This window comes from Anguilla anguilla, chromosome 5 (genome assembly GCF_013347855.1).
Source record: "Anguilla anguilla isolate fAngAng1 chromosome 5, fAngAng1.pri, whole genome shotgun sequence".
Classification (NCBI taxonomy): domain Eukaryota; kingdom Metazoa; phylum Chordata; class Actinopteri; order Anguilliformes; family Anguillidae; genus Anguilla; species Anguilla anguilla.
The window spans coordinates 1,254,508-1,273,955 of NC_049205.1; the positions used below are offsets into that span (position 1 = coordinate 1,254,508).

The following is a 19,448-nucleotide window of genomic DNA, read 5'->3' on the forward strand; positions in this document are numbered from 1 at the left end:
GCATGAAGCGAATTTAAAATATCTTCCCGTGCATCAGCAATTGATCATTATTAACAGATTGGAAGTTATTTTTTACTCTGAACAGCAGGGGGCGCTCTAAGAGAATTGACAGTCTGTTGGTATAAAGTTCAAAAGAAGCTAACGGAACACAATCTGCATTCGTTAAAAAGAACATGACTACACGCATTGCTCTCTCACAAATAAATGTTCTAATGGGATGTTTAAAAGACAGAAAGGATTATTTGCTGTGAATCGTTAAACACAGTTGTCAATTGGACTGAGTGAAATATTAAATGACCTTAGGGAAACAAAAAAAATACTTGAAAAGAGAACCTAAAATATCACTCAGAATGGAAAGTTGGAATTCAGCCGATCCCTTTTTTATTTTTCTGTTACTCAGAAAACGTTTCAGAACATGATTACAAATGTAATACTTTCAGGTTATGCCCAAATATACCTGCACATTTCAACTGTTCCCACCTACACCCCCAAAACCAAAGGATCATGCCCATTACATACTTCATATTTACAGTAACATATTTTTTCAGACATCATCAAAATCTTGTTTCATTTTTACAACATGCACTTTGAGTATAAAAATAGATTTTTCTTTGATTCATTTTACGCACCCACGCACGCACGCACCCACGCTCGCACACACAGACACAGACATACACACACACACACACATTTATATATAAATATAAAGAGTACAAATGTATTTTTAAAATACAAAGATCATTACACTCACTTTGTGTACACTGTACCGAACAATAATAATAATACAACATATTTGAATCGTTAGCATTCACAGACACATTCACATTATAAATGCAATGGAATGGTGAGCGCAGTTCTCAGGGTCCTCCCCTCCCTTTAAACACGGGAGAGAGAACGGGGGGGGGGGGGCGGCCATTTTCTTGTCTAGCTCTGCCGGACATCTTGCAGGAGTTTGTTGATCTCGGCCACCAGCTCGCTGGCGTCCATGAGCTCGTGCCTGCTGTCGCCGCGGGCGACCTGGAGGTGGCCCAGCACGTCGAACTCGTCCTCCTCGTAGTTCTCGGGGATCTCCTCCATGGCGGGGAGCCACTTGAGTGGGGCCTGCGTGCCCGCGTGGGCGCTGGCCTGGCACGGCCCCACGCTGCCCCCCGGGTTCTGGAAGTGGGTGCTGGCGGCCCAGGCCGCCACGCCCTGCGGGTAGGCGCTGCACTTCCCGGGCAGGTGCCCCTTGCGCCGCTCCAGCGACCCGTTCCGCTCGGGCTCCCGGCACGCGTCCGCGTACCTGCCGGGCGAGGGCGGCAGCAGCCGCTGGAAGACGCTGTTCATTTCGGAGAGGAGGGAGGCGTCCCCCCCGCCCCCGCCGCACAGGTCGCCGCCCGCCCCCTCCTCGCCGCCGGGCTCTTTCCCGAACGTGGAGAAGCTCTTCTTCCGGTCGCCGGAGTCCACGGACTGCTGGTCCTCCTCCAGCGAGGGCTGCTGGCTGTCCTCCCCAGGGATGAACACGTTGTTCCGGTAGTCCGAGGAGGCGGGGGAGGGGAGGGGGGGCATCCAGCACTGGTCCGAGTGCCCCAACACCCGGCATTCATCTGTGCACAGCTTCATTGCTGGGGGAGAGAAAAGCACACAGGCACATTGAGGCTTTGTTATCCATCTCACAACAGCATGAATAGAAACAGCCAACTTTAAAATGGCGGCCCCTTGAGTAATCACTGAGTAACGCTGAGAGCAATTACTGTGAATTCGCCTCAGTTCAGACCTGAAAGCCTCCAGCTGTCACTCACCCCAACTGCAAAAGCACACGGATGACTGACAGACACAAATACTGTTTTTATATGTGCGGGCAAAGTTGGCATGAGGGACGTGCTCAACATTCTAATGAAAACGCGATCAATCAAGAAAGGAGCCAATTTTTCCTGTTGCTGTGGTAGAAACCTGCATTCTAGAGAGAATGTTTGTTCCTTTTAATGCTGCTTTCAGTTAGAGATCATTTAGCTGGGAAGATCTACAGAATGTTTCAAAGAGCAAGAACATGTAGAAATAAACCACTGCCTCTCCTTTCAACTTTGTCAACTCTACATTCGATATTAAAAGACTTCCCTGTAGAATAAATTTCACAAATCAAACATGGCAACTTATTTGATATTCATTTTCATATTCATACTAAATTCTGCACTATACTGTCATATTCTGGGATATTTTAAAGAATGCATCAACTTGTAGAGCAGAGAGTGATCCTGTAGATTTCCACTAACCAAGCACACCTCACTCAACAGCTAGAGAACTTGTTGAGTTGCTACTTAGTAGAATCGGGTGTGCTAAGCCCCTAAGTTCTAGAACCCTGTCTTAAAATTTTGAAGAAAAAGAAAAACATTCCAAAAAAACCTGGTCTTCAAAGGGCTAAAAATAAGATTAAAGCAGTTCATTTGCAAATTACATTTCAAATGGTAGATACTAATTCAAAACTGCATCTGTATCGGGTCTAAAAGACTATTTAAGATGAAGGCTCATCGTCTCAAAGAAAAAAAAGCTGACTTTTTTTCCATAATCATACTAATTTACTGATAAGCACTCGCAGACCGGCTCTGGGTTTATCTCTCTGTGAAGGGAAAAAAACATCAATATTCTGAGACGGAGGCGGATCTTGAATGCATATTTCACACTTTGAATCCCTAATCCTGAAATTGAAGCTTCTGAGCGCATATTGGGTCGAGACGAGGTCAGGGAGAAAATGGCCGCGGATGTGATGGGGGCATCTGAGAGGGTACTTACTCGGGTGAAGCCTGTGATGCCCGTCTGTGAGGTAGAGCTCACTAAAGCCTTCTCCCAGCAGCCTGTCAATGGGAGAATCCCTCCCTAAATCATAGTCACTGTCCCCCGCCTCACTGTCCCCCCTGCCGCTGTCCTTCAGGCTGAATTTATCCATATCTTGGAGGGCGTACCTGGGGGGGAAACACACAGCAGACCATTACTGCACCATCCATTATCACACCTTTATCCATTATCGCATCTCTACTGCATTATGCATTGTCACACCCATCCATTATCACACCTTCTCTGCACTATCCATTATCACAACTGTATCCATAATCATACATTTACTGCACTATCCATTATCACACTTTTATCCATTATCACATCTTTACTGCATTATCCATTATCATACCTCACTGCGCTGTCCATTATCATACCTTTATCAATTATTATACCTGTACTGCACTGTCCAATATCAAAGTTTATGCATGAAAAATTGGTCTGGATTCAATCAACATTTGGCCTTCGATCAAACAATATTGTGGGTTCAGTGATCAACAAAATTGCCATGTCACCCTTTTTTTAAGTCAAAGATAAGGACAAAATGTGATTCTGTCCAGTCTAACAGAGCAGTTGTGGTTGTAGCCCATTTCTTTGCTCAATGGAAAAGGAAGAAAAACAGTTTGGAAATTATTCAGAAGACATCATGAATGGTTGTCATTTCTTACGGCACATGATGACAACTTGTCCACATGTATGCTGTCATGTATTATAGATTGGGTTGAAAAATTCATACTGACACACATCCCTTAAATGGGATTGAAATGGCTGTAGCCAATGGCATTAACACCTTGGCACAATTCAACCTGTCCTGTTTTTTTAATGATCTAATAATGGTAGCCCTTTATTGTTACGCTTGTGACTCTGTGAGATGGAGTACAGTCGTGGCCTCCTTGACCTCTGGTGCCTTCCACTAGACGCGTCTTAGAAAAATCCATTTTATGTTTACCAACACACACTGCGATGGCAGAGCAAGTTCCCTAAAGCAGGCAACCTATGCAGCACTTCTCAACCCCTGCCCTCCAGGACTACAATCCAGCAGGCTGCCCAGCTCCCCTGGAAACTAGTAACGCACACACAAGGCTGAAAAAGAAGAGCAAACCAGTTCAGGCAAGGCAGACGCAGGTGGTTATCCGTCTACCTGGACTGAAAGCCTGCAGCGCCAGGGTTCGAGCGGTTTGTCCTCCGACACGCAATTCAATGAGACACACGGCATTGAGCGTTAAATTACCTGTAGCTCCTTGAGTATTTATTTCCACGGAAACTTGGCCTTGGCTGGTACTGGCCCTGATGAAGCATGGACAGAAGCTGTGAGACTTGCTATAATCAAAAAATGAAAAATAAAAAATAAAAAATGAAAATGAATACTAATGGAGGGGACCATGGAGACAAATGAATGAGCATGAAGAGGATGAATGGACAAGGTTATGCACAGAGACAGTGAGGAATGAGCACTGTGGAGATGACCAAGGACCCGAAACGATGCAGAAATTAAACAGGCTGTACATCGCGTATGGAAACATAAATCATACCAACACAAAAAGAGCTACATGATCAGATATACAAAGCATCTACACACTTAGATAAAATAATGGAAGGCATTTTTTTTTCTTTTTTGTTTTCGAGCAAGTATTGTGGTCTACATCAGACCCTTTGTTGTTTGAGTCTGATAGAGGTCTGGAAAGCACTGTTATTTCCATAGACACCTTCTACAGGAAACAGCAACACTTATAAGCTCAAACAAAGCACAAGCAAGACAAACGTTTTTAGAGCCTTCTACAGAGTAGTGGTGGGAAGGAGGGGCGGGGTGTTGATCCCTTACCTCAACTGGTGGAGTAGCATGAGCAAGCTCAAGGGAGAAGTTCTCTGCAATGTGATTGGAGGAGATGGTGACCAGGCTGTTCAGTGATTGGCGGCTGTGATGGCTCTGCCGGCTGCCCATCTGACCCCTCTCCATGGTGGGCGAGGCCGACGGCGACCTGTGGTGTGCCCGGATTGGCAGAGTGCCGTTCACCGTGGGCACCAGCGTGATGTCCCCCTTGTGAATCTGTCGCGAGGGCTTCCTGGGGTGGTTCTGGTACGTGGACTCGGCCACGCGGCAGTTGTAGGAGCGCGTGTCCTTCTTCTCGCGGTTGCACCGGGTGGCGAACATGACCATGATGATCAGGAGCACCGCGCAGATGGCCCCCAGCGATATGATGATCACCATGGAGACGTCCAGGGCCGGGTAGCTGCCCCCGGTGGGCACGGGCTGCATGTGGCTGTCCACGTGCTCGTAGAGGGTGCACCTCAGGACCGCCCGGGCGCTCAGCCGCGTGCTGCCCTTGTCCTGGACCAGGACCGCCAGCTCCACATGCTCCCGCGGCACCGCCTCCATGCTGGCGTTGGCCCGCAGCTCGCACTTCCTGTGGTCCATGGCGAAGAAGCCGTCCTCGTTGCCCGCGACGATGGAGCAGGTGAGCTCGGCGTTGACCCCCGCGTCGCGGTCGGTGGCGCGGATGACCGTGACCAGGTCCCCCGCGCCGGCGCGCCTGGAGACGGGCACCTCGGCCGTGTGGTTCCACAGCTGCGGCACGACGATGACCGGCGGGTTGTCGTTCTCGTCCAGGACGGTGAGCACCATGGTGGCGTTGCTCTGCAGCTGAGGGTCGCCGGAGTCCCTGGCCTGCACCACGAACGCGATGCGGCTGACGTCCTCGTGATCAAAGGACCGCAGCGCGTACACGGCGCCGCTCGAGGGGTCGATGGTGACGTAGGTGGAGATGGAGCTCCCCTGAACGAAGCTCTCCAGAATGGCGTAGGTCACCTGCCCGTTCAGGTCCAAATCGGGGTCGCTGGCCACCACTGAGGTGAGATAGGCGCCCGGAGGGTTGTTCTCGGACTTGAAGACTTCGTACCTGCTCTTCTCAAAACGAGGCGGGTTGTCGTTCTCGTCCAAAACCCGGACGGAGAAGTGCTTGATGGAGGACAGGCTGGGGACGCCTCTGTCCTCTGCTATCACAGTCAGGCTGTACTCAGACCTCCTTTCCCGGTCTAAAGAGACGTTAGTCAAGATCATGTAGTTTCTTTCATACGTCTTCTGAAGCTTGAAGTGTCCGTGGCCATGCAGACGACACACAATCTCTCCATTTAAGCCTGAGTCGATGTCCTCAACCCTTACCAGAGCTACAAACGTGTCTATGGGGGCTGCCTCCGATATGTAGGCCACCTCTTCCTTCCCCTGCGTCATTAAGTTAATGCTGATCACAGGTCTGTTATCGTTCACATCAGCCACTTTAATGATAATTTTACAGTGTGCTGGCATGGAATTTGGTCCCAGGTCTTGAGCCTGCACATCGATCTCGTAGGAAACGGTGGCCTCGAAGTCCACAGCTTTAATAAGCGTCACATAGCCGTTTTCTGAGTTTATTCGAAATGTCGCTAAAATTTTGGGCGAGACGTGGCTACTGAAAGAGTAGACTATTTTGCCGTTAGTGCCTTCGTCTGCGTCCGTTGCGTTAAGGTCAATAAGCAGAGAGCCCAGGGGTGAATTCTCAGGCAGATTTATAATGTACGACGACTCTTCAAAAACCGGGCTGTTGTCGTTGGAATCCGATATGGTAATTTTAAGAAGCGTTGAACCCGACTTGGGAGGCACGCCTTTGTCCGAAGCCGTCAGCTGGAGTTCGTATCTGGACTGCACCTCTCTGTCCAGCTCCCTGAGCACAACAAGCTCCGCGTACTTGGCCCCATCAGTTCTTGTGCGAATATCAATTTTGAAAAAGTTGTTCGGGGTCAAAGAATAAGTGTGCAGGGAGTTCTCACCAACGTCTGGATCCGTAGCGCTGTCCAGCGGAATCCGAGTCCCCACCGCAGCGCTTTCCGATATTTCAATGGGGATTATGGAACGGGAAAACTGTGGCGAATTGTCGTTAATGTCCAACACTTCCACTTCTACATGAAACAACTGTAAGTGCTCCGTGGGGAGTGTAATTACGTCAAATTCGATGGAACAATTAAGGTTCTTCTCGCACAGCTTTTCTCTGTCGATTTTGGCTCCGATGCTAATTTCCCCATCTCGCTCCCGAACTGACAGAAAAGATGTGCTCCCTCTTTGCATCGCTCGGAAGCGCAGAGAGATGGAACCAGGCAGTTTGGATAATACATCAGAAACGTCCTCTTTAAGTCTTGCAATTACCGTGCCTACCTTCTGTTCTTCATATACCTTATACTTTAGTGTCTTGCCTGAAGCGTATTGCGACAAAAACACAACCAAAACAAGTTGCACAAACGCACCGCAAAAAATGTTTCCTTTGGTGGTTGTCATTTTCGAGGAAATCTCCAGTAAGCTCCGTTAAAGTAAATCCACAAAAAATGATTCAATTCGCTCCTTTTTCAAAAGTTGACCATATCAAATCCTGTATGTTCGTTCAGAAGTTAATTCTTGTGATTAAATCCAGCGCATTTTCACGGGTGGAATGGTCACGGGCACCACTGGAGTAGAAGAAGTCCGGTCTTTGGCGACTCACCGATATGAAAACATCAGAACTCAACTCGACCGATGCCCTCCCAGACAGATCTGTTGCACGCATGAACTTGTGCATTTGCGTGAAGCTCGGCTGCAAGCTGCGCGAGCGCTCTGTGGAGTTCACGCTCCGTCTGTGGCGGCTCACGGCAGACTGGTTGTCCCAAACAGCCCGCCCCAAACTAAAACTGCAGCTTTTCCTCGGCGCTGACAAAACACTTCCCAAATCAAGAGCTGCTCCGGTAGCCTCTCGATGACCACTCAAAGCAGAGCATCTATTGATTCACAAAGAGCGAGTGGCGCAGACCCCGCCTTCTGGATTCACTCTCACCAGAGCGTGCCTTAACAATAGGTCGAGCGAATAACTCAGGACAAAACTTTTATTCCTGAGGTTTTGCATTGTCCTTTAATTATGCATTAACCAGAGACGTGGCTTCTACGGAGGAACAGACACCGGCACGATTCTAGATGTAGACTTGCACATAAACACAGGGGCTTGGCTGAAATATATACGCGTCTCTGTTATTTGCAACACAGGAGTGATAAAGTGCTCATGTTATGTCTCAGTCTCTGTACACATTTAAACGGCAGGGGAAGAGCTATTTAAAACGGGCAGAAACTGTTCCCACAAAACTAGTAAACCCAATCCTTGCAGTCTAATTTCACGAATTCACATTTATTATCGGAATGACTTATGTACAGTGTCAAAAAATAGATAAAATAAATGATAAAAACATAAAAGTGTGAAGGCTTCCATGAAAACTCACTAATCGATCTCATTTTATATATTTTAGGTCCACCTTATTTACTTCCTTAAAATAATACGAACTACAATCATTTTAGCGATAAGTCACGTGCATTTTTAATCTGCTTTGCATGCGCCTCGTGTGAACCGAGCAGTGTGGCGAATCACACAGAAAGGATCCGCTTCTAATGGATGTGTTTCTCACCACGTCACGCCGATGAACATTCTGTCCTCGTGAATAATACCTTTTTTTACTGCATTGGGGTTCTTTACGATTCCTGATCCCCGAATCAGCATCCATGTGGGCTGCAGGCAAGCCTCAGCAGTTGGGACCATGGAATCCAATGACCATCTGGCGTAAATCTTGGTGCTTGTCTCCTGTGCACCACTGCACTTTAAAAACGCCAAAATGGGTGTGCTGACCGCGGCGAACGAGATACAGGCCTAATCAGATTCCTTTAGTTAAAAAACTGCCTTGTAAAATGTCGTGTGTTTCTTTCTGCACTCCCACCGTTCGTCTCATGATCTAAATGTGGTAAATTTAGGCTACTCGTTCAGTTCAAAAACTTAGCAATAGATAGCTACGCTCATGGGCTGTTCTGTTGATCACATGATATCCAAAATGTTTAATCAACATCTAACATTTGAAATAGCTTCCCAGCTACAATATTTATCTCGCTGAAACAATTACCAAAAGCGAGTGTCAAACTTTACAAATTCTAGTTAAAAGCAAAGCCTACAACATCCTCTCCGTGAAAAACAACATATTATGATGCCTCATTTGCAACTTTAAAATGTTATTAAACACACGCGCGCACGCACACACACACGCACATAAATAGACGAAGCAACGCGTGAGAAAAGAAACTGGGAACATTATCCTTTCATAAGGCTCCGCTGTTCAGATAAACGCAGGTGTTTATCTTCGTTTGGTCGTACGCTAGAAACGCTTATAATGCTTTTGTTAATTCACACCAGCTAACTTTCATTAGAGCGCTCGCTGGAATCTGGTTAGGCAAACTCTTTGGAAACTTAACGAAGTTAGATACGGGCTGGTGGTTTGATCCCGTCACGTTTTGCTTCCACGGCCGTGAGCGCACACAAAGCCATAATGTAATTATTGCTGTAGGACTTGGGGGTTAATCACATTCCCACCACAAAGAAGTTGAACTCTTGGATTTTAACGCGGTGTTGCACGGTTTGGAATATTAGGCTAACGGCCATTGCTAAAAGAAAAAGACATTAAAAAGAGGATTGCAAATTCTTAGAAGCAGATGGAGGCTTAATACATTTAGGTACGGCTCTTTCACAAAGGAATCCCCACCCCCACCGCCCTCTGTCACTCATAATGAAAATCCGAGGGAATAAGGATAGGCAACAATGTGAACACTTAAGAGTAAGAACAACTCACAAAGCACATGCAACGGTGAAATAGCTTGCCAAAATCAGTAAAAACGAACACAAATAGTCAGAACTTGATAGACAAATCTTATCTTTGATATCGTTTCGAGCTTATAAAGCCACCCAAAATAACTCATGAATTGAATTTGAATTATAATTTTATAAAAATGCGAACTTTGTAACATCGTATCTTTTACAAACCATAAAACCTGGTTAGCCTACAGATAAAAATCGGTTTAGCTACATAGAAGATAGCAATACAAGGCGACCCGCCTGAAATGTGCGGTGTAGTTTATGCCAGCGCTTAATGCATAAAATTACTGCATGCAGGTGCATTGAACTTTGTCATTGAAATCGGTGACTCAACCATCCCGCCATCTCCCACCCCCGAACAATAGATCCTAGCAGGTGGAACATAGTGGGGACGAGGTTCACCCCAACTACGGGGAGTCCGCACGTCGCTCAAAAGTTCGTGTCAGAGAAATGAGTCACTGGGGCCGGCGTTGTAAAGGCACGCGAGCATCTGCCGCCTCAGTCTGTCTCGTTTCCATTCATCCAATTAGCTCGCGCGAACCTCCGCTTCGGCCGGGCCTTTCAAACGCGCGGCCCCTCACCCTCCCCAATAATACGCTCATTGTTATTCATCGGCGGTCCAACTTTCGCATTTCCCTGTAAGGAAAGATGTTTATTGCTTTATGACACGTGTTGGACTCTGCCTCACATTATAAAGCTGTAAAATTAAAAAAGAAAAAAGAAAACCCTCTGCCAATAGTTGCATGTGGCGCACATTGCAACTTGCATCTCTGCTTATTGAAGCTAAGCTCTCCAAGTGATCCTATTTCGGTTTTTGTCATTAAACATGCCTAAAGCAATGTATTTATTTATTTATTTATTTATTTATTTATTTATTGCCCATGAATTTGAGAATGCTGTCGTTCAAAAACGAGTATAGTATGTATAATGCATTGTTGTTGTTGTCATTATCATTATTATTAGTAGAAGTAGTAGCATCTAGTAGTAGCAGTAGTGTATCTTTTGGTTAACCTATGATCTATAGTTGTAATTTGGGGTTGCCAACATGTAATCCCAGTAAACCATAAAAAACATTTGTAGGTATGAATGTATGCAAGTAAGGTTGTAAAGCAGAAAAAGTTTTGCTCTTTCGATATTGCTGACTTTATGGAGCACTACTTGTGATATGAAATTAGAGGATGTTTGTGCATTATCATAACACACCAGATGTCAAGGTAAATCACCACACCACATCATAATATTGTGACTTCCATAGATAGACAGGAATCTCTTTGGCAACGATCCCCAGTGGATCCCAGAATACCAGAAGCAGAACGTTCCCGACCAGCATTCTGTGCATTGCTGCGACATCCTGTCGACATGCTAATGCAACCTTGCTAAGACATTCTGAGAGAAGAGTGCATCAGGCTGCCGCCTCCGTGGCCTGAGCGCGCATTCCAGACACCATCACAGTGCTCTCCTTCCAGTCTGCAAAATTCAGATTTATTTATTTATTTTCAATATCGCTATACCTGTTGGTAACCAGCGTCTGGTACATCCATCAAGTGAAGGATACTGTTTAGTTCCCCCATCTCCTCCACATGCATTGAATGGTGCCTTATTTATCAAGGAAAGATTGCAGGGTATCACTCTTTCATAAAACGTATTAAATGTTCAGTTGCAATACTGTTCTCAGCTTCAAGAAGATTAATGCAGTTTAGCCTGACTGGGAAAATAGATGGCTTATTCTCTCCAAAAAATATGAATCTATTAAAACTTTCTCTTGCTTTTATTTTTTTATGTGCAAGTGCATGTGAAAAAAATCATTCTTTTAATAGCCGCAGTTGCAAAGACAATAGCAGTAGCAGCATTTAAACACAGATAACTAACATTCATCTCTCATAATTGTCCACCATAGTAGGGAATATACCTTAGGACATCCTTTCTTTCTAACTTACAATAATGGGCATTAGTGGGGGGGGAAAAGGAAAAAAAAAAACCTTGCTTGAGTTTGAAATCCTGAAATATGAAGTAAAGAGAAAGAGGTTCCGTCAAGCCTGTGGAAATGCATCCAGGGGTAAAGCAGAACAAGCGGGCGAAGATGGACGAAAGCCAGTCATTGTGCGTCTGGCATATGCTTCACAGTCATACGATAACCTCCCATTGTAAAGCGCAACACCTCTCTCCCTCATATCTCTTCTGCAGAGCCGGCTATTGGATGTCAGCTCCTGCATTCCATATTAATAACGGACGCCGTCCTCGTCCCCTCCCAGGGCCCGAGCTGAAGAGCTCTGGCAGCTGCAAGGCTAAGACAGGGCCGTGTTGTTGCCTTCTCTGTGTCTTGCTCAGATTTCATGCATTTTTTGTGTCAGGGAAAAAAAAAAAGAAATGAACAGCTGTTTTCAGTAGAAGTAAATGGCTGACTGATGTCATTTCCACAACTATGTAAGTGTGTTACTTCAGGAGAAGCATTTCAAGGAAAACATTCCAAAATACTGACTGAAAAAAAATGAAAAATAAAAATCATGGCATGAAACGAATGGGGTGTGTGTGGGTGACCATACCGTATCTGAGCCAACTTCATTATGGCTATTAAACATTCAGTGGGTCTTCAAATTCAAACTTTGTTTTGACCTTTTCTGAAAAATTTCCTCAAGCTCCTGGTAAGTGCATACAGTATATTAAAAATGGACAGTTTTTAATAAGGGTTCAAAGAGGTGTCAATCAGACACCGGCCTTCCATCATTAAAGGAACCAATCACAGCTGATCCAGCCTTCAATGGAACATGTACTGTACTGTAGGCTATCTGTGTATTTTAAACCCACAGCTCAAACAGAACAATAAGCTGTGAATTCTAACTTCCTTCTGTTTTAAGAGTAATCCCCCCCCCCCACCTCCAAAACAACAAAACTAAAACTAAACACTGTTAGATGTGTATGTGGTCTGTGCATCACTGACTCATCTCCAAGTGCAGGTATCCACGGAGTAGAGCCACAGCCATAATTAGTCCGCTTATCCTGCCCAAAATGCAAGATTTGCAACTTAAGTTTCCAATTTTCTACTTCATATGTTCTGATAACAGACTCAGCAGTTTTAAGATATAAAAACACAAATACCCGAAGGGTTGCATGGTGCCTGGCCAAAAATCCATGTCCGCAGCGAATACGTGAAGAAATGGATCGCGTAGATACAATGGACTCAGCGCAACTCAACACAAACAGGGAATCCGATTAGTGCTTACCCAGCACCTACTTCCCATTGCAAACACTCACCTCTCGGTGAAATACACATTTCCCCACAGCTACCAGTAAACTTACCAGTAAATTAACATCACAGCCTGCCACATTCTATACTGTATACTGACTGATGCCAGCAGGATAAATAAATAGATAAATAAATGAATAGATAAATAACGGCACGTGCTTTTGAACTGCCGTTTCATCCGTATGATACGCCGGAACAGCGCGTGCTACGCTAGGGCTCCCGAATGCTCGGGGAGGTCAGCCATATTGTCCGCGGTTCGGGCGGCCGGCCGATCGGTCGCCGCGCGTCTCGGTCCCGGCGGAGAGACGTTCGCCGTCCTCGCGCTGCGTTCCCCGGCCGCGCGTCTTCCAGTTTTTTGGCTGTTTCTATGGAAACTCGACTGAGCACCAAGCCGTCTTTCACTCTCACGCATAAAATGTAATTTTTGCAACGAGAAGTGAAATATCCAGAAGGTTTTTATTGGCAGGGACCCATTCAATTTACTCAAATACCAGAGCACTCTTCTTAATTAAGAATAAAGAAGGCATATATTAAAATGCAATTAGAACTGCTTTTATTAATTTGACATACCCATATATGAGATTAAAGAGAAATATTACCCACTTAAAGGATGTTTATGCCCATTTCAATCAGGCCCACTGAACATAATGTGGGAATCAATAAATCAATACCAATTAATAGATACTATCAAACTGCACAGATGTAAATGTATATCATACATCTTAAAATTGGGAGTGTAAAATTATTCTATATTGATGGACCTGCATTCAGGACACTTTTTAAAGATGTTTTTCTCGCCATTTTCTTTTCCGTACGTTCTTACCTATGGCCATTCGTGTGCGTGTAAAGCATTGCGGCATTGTAATAAATATTCGATGTTAGCTTTTCAGGGTAATTTTCAGTCACAATTTTACGTGTGACCGAGTTTTCAGATCTTTCTCTGCCCAGCGACTGCTAGGTTGTTCAACTGAAGCTTTTCTCTTTCTTTTTTTTCTGGTCCCCGTCGTGCGACGCAGGAAGTGAATGTCTTTGATAAGTGTGGCCGTTTGAAAGTCTCTCTTTGCCTCTCTCTGCTCCGGTGAACGAGCAGCCCGGGTCTAATTCGAGTCCCGGAGCACCCGTGGTTTAGAAAGAGGCTTTCTGCACTTTCTGCAGAGCACTTCAGCTGTGTGAGTCACTGACAGATCCACTCTCACCTCATTCCTGGCCTTCCTGTCGTCGCTGCGAGATCATGTGACCTGGAACCAACGAAGACGCGTCGCTGTGAACGCTGGGTGGCCCCTGGCATCAGCTGCTGGGGCATGCTGGGAAACACCGCGTGGATTGTTGTCGTCGGCGAGAACTCGATGGCTGGCAGAAACGTCCATCCTCCAGCCCGTTGCTCATAAAGCTTTTACTCCACATCCTGCACCTCAGGCGTGACGGCAATCAGCCGAGCAGAGATCCCCATAAACATGCGTTTAAACTTCGCCCTTTACCTTCACAAGCGCACATTATGGATCTGCGTTTGCCCAGAACCAATGTTCTCACATGAGGAGTCTTCTCATTGCCTTTTTGTACAACTCTAAATTTGTGTGGGAGATAAATTTGTGATAAATTTGCTTTGTTTTTTTATGACTTTAGATACATTAAATGTACATGTTTTCCTTCAGCTTATTATGAATAAATAACTGTATATAATTGTTTTTATTGGTACTATGTTTCCCAAAAACCACACCATAGAGGAGAAAAAAACACTTTTATATGTGCATTGTGAAAGGCTGTTGTGTTCATCTACACCAGTGTTGGACAGCTCTTTTCTTGGAGTGCTGGTGTATGTGCAGGCTTTTGTTCCAATAAAATACCCTGACTCAACTAGCCAATTAGAACTCTGCATGCATTAATGCCAGTTCACTCCTAGGTTGTAGTAACATGCTTCATATGGGGACCCAGGAGCTGCCATTCCAGAGTTTATTACAAAAAGGAAATGATTGGAATGGAATAATTAAGAGCAGAATCCCAGCTATGCCTCTCCTCTATTGGGCTTTCCGCCTCTCCCCGATGCAGGCGGTGTTAGAGGACACTGGGGTGTTGTTGGTACGGAGGATTCTTGTGAATACAGTCCAAAGTCTGTGAAACAATTTCATCCCTCTGGAATACGAACCCTGGCCTTTCCCAGAAACGCTGCTCTCTATCTCAGAAAAAATGCATAACCCCCCCCCCCCCCCCGGCCCTCATCCATCTAATTCACACTAATATGCCGCACATATTTCTGTGTTTAAATCGCGTTCGTCAGAGATGCGAGGAAGGAGGGGTGAGGCGGGGACAGGCTCGTTTCTGAGAGACGCTTGTATGAGAAGGAGCTTGCGTCTGGCCTGCAGGAGAGCCCTGGTGATTGTGTGCGAATACGACGCACGGCGATACACAGACTGAACAGGGCGATTCTAACACGGCAAGCAGCGCTAATGCTAGTTCTGTAATCAGAGCAGCGCAGAGCACCACCATCTATTCTCTCCACTGAATGATTCTTAATTTCCATCACGAGTGAGCGCATCGGTTTACCAATCCCTGTGCTCTGTGCTTACCATTCCCAGCTAAAAACAACTCCTCTACCTCCCTCCCTCCCCCCCCCCCCCAAAAAATAGATACACGGCTGTTGCTCTCTTTATTAGCAATGCACCCATCCCCCCCCCGTTCCCCGGGGGGATAAGTGAATGACACTTCACACTTGCAGATGCCGTCGGCTGCGGGCATGTCATCATCGCCGCTCAGCCGCGGCTGGCGGGTATGCTAATGAGGGAGCGGGGGGGGGGGGAGGGGGGGGGCGACACACTTTCGCTGACTTGTGCGGCGATGGCGGCGGGGGCCTTTGTCAGACCCCGCGTGACCTCCTGACCCCTCCGCCACTCAGATAATGACGGGGCGCAGTGCTCGGCCGTGGGGAAGAATGAGGAGGCGCGAGCCTCAGCCCAGTGGGGCACCCCCCCCCCCCCCTCTTTGTGGGGGAGGCCAGATCGGCCCGTTTCATTAGCAAAGCAGGGCTGCCAGGCTTTTATCACCGGCCTCTCTTCTCATAACTAAAAGAGCAGGGGGACTGAAATATTACTCTAGGAAAGTCGTGTTCATTTATTACAATCTTTCCAGCGAAAGGACTCTGTGACTCTGTGACTCTGTGACTCTGTGACTCTGTGACTCTGTGACTCTGTGACTCTGTGACTCTGTGACTCTGACTCTGTGACTCTGTGACTCTGTGACTCTGTGGCTCTGTGGCTCTGACTCTGTGACTCTGTGACTCTGTGACTCTGTGACTCTGTGACTCTGACTCTGTGGCTCTGCCCCTACGGTTTGAAGATCTGCTATAACTGAGCTTTCAGAGCAACTGCATTAAAATGGCCGATTGTAACTGGGGTTTTATTTTATGTGCTCTTCCACACACGCGTGCTGTCATGGTATCCGCCGCCCCCCTCACAGGCCCTAAAGAAAATGGATGGGCTGTGTGATGACCTTCCCGTGGCAGCCAGCGCGTGTGCGTGATATAGCGCCCTTCCCATTGTCCCGCTCGCTCCATTGAGGGGGGGGGGGGAGGGGACCAGGCCTGCAGGGCCAGCAAGCTGCCTCCCACAGCTGCTGCACAGTCGCTGCACCAGCTCTTTCCCACCATTTCAATCACACATGCTTCTATTATGTCATCATACATGTAGGCCCAGGTTTTTTCACCCCACCAGTACAACACATCTGATGCTGTTCAGTTGCTGTTACTTTTGTTGTTATTAACATTTTCAGTAGTAGTGGTGGTAGTAGCAGCAGCAGTAGTAGTAGTAGTAGTATAGCAGCAGTAATAGAGTAGTGTTTGCATAGCTAGTATTAGCAGCAGTACTAGTAGCTGCAGTAGTAGTAGCAGAGCAGTGTTTGCATAGCTAGTATTAGCAGCAGTAGCAGTAAGGTGTGGATGCAGTAGTGCTTATAGAGCAAACTAGCATAAGTACAGGCTACACAGGCATACAGAACAGAAGTGCTAGCAGTGGTAGGAACAGTAGTTTCTGCAGTATTAGTATTGCATTTTATTTTCTTTCAACAGACTAAATTGAAGTTTCCTTTTCCCCGAGGACCGAATTGAAGGCTTTTGTTGGACTTTGTTGTTGCTTTTAATGAACAAAAGGTCTCCACTGCTCCAAACCCTCCCTAATAATTGCATTTCTGGATCCCTGGTTGCGTTTAGCAGACTTTAACTTCGTTTAAAAGCGCCGGGATTCTGCTGGTGTGCCCAGCCATCAAAGCGGTGTGTGCTGCCCATTAAAATTACTTCCAACTACACGTGCCCTCTGTGGAAAACCATCTTTTCATCCTTTTTTGAAAGGGGATGTCCGATGAACAGGCCGCCAGCCTGGCTCGGAGGGGGTTTTGTGTTTCAGACTACCCCCCTCTCTGGAAAAAATAAATCAATTTCCTCTGCCCTCTCTCTCTCTGTCTTTTTCATTCTCACACACACACTCACTGTTTCCTTCTGTCTCCAGTTCTCTTTCTCCTTTCCTCTCCTCTGTCTCTCACTTTCTCACTCTCTCCCTCTCACGTACACACACACACACTTACTTTTTCCTTCTGTCTCCAATTCTCTTTGTTTCTCTCTTTCTCCCTCTCTCATTCTCTCCCTCTCTCTTTCCCTTCTCTCTCTCTCCCTCTCCTCACTCTCTCTCTCTCTCCTCTATCCCACCTCTCCTCTCTCTCCTCCCTCTCCCTCTCTCCTTTGTTGCATTGTGGTCTGTGTGCGCAGGCCAGCCATATGTCAGTTGAGAGGGGCGGGTGTGATATGTGGTTTCAGGTCTAACAAAGGAGCCCGCGCCAGCACTGATGCCCATGAATGTGTAAGGAGACACGGGAGGACCCGGAGACCTGCCACCCTGTCAGAGTTTACTTTGGGGGGGGGGGGGGGGGGGGCTGCAGCAGACTCCCTCTTTGTGGATTCACCCCCAGCTGCCCTTGACCCCACTCCCCCCCCTCAAACACCCACATGCACACATGCACACACACACACACAAACAGATTCACACGCACACAGAAGCTTTTCATTCATTTGTAGTGAGATGGAGTACAACGTGACATCATCCTATTATGTAAATAACTATTTGGTAAAAAATCTATTCAAGCTAGATTTTTACAGGGTGAATTTATAGATGTAATTGGGCTTTATTTAATTAAACCAGCATGCATTGTTTTTTAATTAAATGAAACTGAAGTCGGGAACCTTTCAGTTTGTCACCGTATTACAAGTATCAACGGTTCCACAGCTTGTGAGTTTCTCGCTTGATTTTCAAACGCTAGATGAACCAAGCCGAGGGACGGATGGCCGATCAGCACACAAACGGGCTGCAGGGCGCGCGTCTCCGTCATGCTGAGTGTAAGCGCACGCGCGATTCAGTGCGCTGAGGTTCTGCAGGGCGTGCGTCTCCGTCAGGCTGAGTGTAAGCGCACGCGCGGTTCAGTGCGCTGAGGTTCTGCAGGGCGTCTCCGTCATGCTGAGTGTAAGCGCACGCGCGGTTCAGTGCGCTGAGGTTCTGCAGGGCGTGCGTCTCCGTCAGGCTGAGTGTAAGCGCACGCGCAGTTCAGTGCGCTGAGGTTCTGCAGGGCGTCTCCGTCATGCTGAGTGTAAGCGCACGCGCGGTTCAGTGCGCTGAGGTTCTGCAGGGCGTCTCCGTCATGCTGAGTGTAAGCGCACGCGCGGTTCAGTGCGCTGAGGTTCTGCAGGGCGTCTCCGTCATGCTGAGTGTAAGCGCACGCGCGGTTCAGTGCGCTGAGGTTCTGCAGGGCGTCTCCGTCATGCTGAGTGTAAGCGCACGCGCGGTTCAGTGCGCTGAGGTTCTGCAGGGCGTCTCCGTCATGCTGAGTGTAAGCGCACGCGCGGTTCAGTGCGCTGAGGTTCTGCAGGGCGTCTCCGTCATGCTGAGTTTAAGCGCACGCGCGGTTCAGTGCGCTGAGGTTCTGCAGGGCGTCTCCGTCATGCTGAGTGTAAGCGCACGCGCGGTTCAGTGCGCTGAGGTTCTGCAGGGCGCGCGTCTCCGTCATGCTGAGTGTAAGCGCACGCGCGGTTCAGTGCGCTGAGGTTCTGCAGGGCGTCTCCGTCATGCTGAGTTTAAGCGCACGCGCGGTTCAGTGCGCTGAGGTTCTGCAGGGCGCGCGTCTCCGTCATGCTGAGTGTAAGCGCACGCGCGGTTCAGTGCGCTGAGGTTCTGCAGGGCGTGCGTCTCCGTCATGCTGAGTTTAAGTGCACGCGCGGTTCAGTGCGCTGAGGTTCTGCAGGGCGCCTCCGTCATGCTGAGTGTAAGCGCACGCGCGGTTCAGTGCGCTGAGGTTCTGCAGGGCGCCTCCGTCATGCTGAGTGTAAGCGCACGCGCGGTTCAGTGCGCTGAGGTTCTGCAGGGCGTCTCCGTCATGCTGAGTTTAAGCGCACGCGCGGTTCAGTGCGCTGAGGTTCTGCAGGGCGTCTCCGTCAGGCTGAGTGTAAGCGCACGAGCGGTTCAGTGCGCTGAGGTTCTGACGCGTTGTTCCCAGAGGAAGCCGCACTGTGATTTACAGGGTGTGAGAAATGGAGGCTTATATTATGCAGGCTTCGACAGCTTGTGAGCTGCGGCGATATTCAGCTCCACCGTGGATACACACACACACACACACACAATGAGGTCTGGACCGGGGTTCACCAGCTGGTAAAATAATTCAGAGCAGATTGCGACCACTCT

General features: G+C 47.5%; 1 protein-coding gene across 2 annotated transcripts; it reads right to left on the minus strand.

The window, feature by feature from the left end:
* Window positions 1-341: 341 nt before the first annotated feature.
* Window positions 342-8,021, minus strand: pcdh18a (protocadherin 18a). 2 transcript variants are annotated; one of them, XM_035419237.1, is made up of 4 exons: window positions 4,634-8,021; window positions 4,043-4,098; window positions 2,770-2,939; window positions 342-1,604 (listed from the first exon to the last, which is right to left on the minus strand). In XM_035419237.1, the coding sequence occupies exons 1-4, from the start codon at window positions 7,115-7,117 to the stop codon at window positions 925-927; spliced, it is 3,390 nt and encodes a 1,129-aa protein (XP_035275128.1). In that variant the 5' UTR covers window positions 7,118-8,021; the 3' UTR covers window positions 342-924. The 2 variants fall into 2 exon arrangements, with proteins under 2 accessions (XP_035275128.1, XP_035275127.1); XM_035419236.1 differs by having other exon boundaries at window positions 4,043-4,131; window positions 4,634-8,014.
* Window positions 8,022-19,448: the final 11,427 nt, after the last annotated feature.

Excerpts from the sequence above, each read along its gene's own strand:
- pcdh18a (XM_035419236.1), bottom strand. The coding sequence starts at position 7,117 with ATGACAACCACCAAAGGAAACATTTTTTGCGGTGCGTTTGTGCAACTT. Across the intron at positions 4,132-4,633 it reads ATGCTACTCCACCAGTTGAG|CAAGTCTCACAGCTTCTGTC; the intron begins GTAAGGGATCAA and ends TTTTGATTATAG. Across the intron at positions 2,940-4,042 it reads AAATACTCAAGGAGCTACAG|GTACGCCCTCCAAGATATGG; the intron begins GTAATTTAACGC and ends TTTCCCCCCCAG.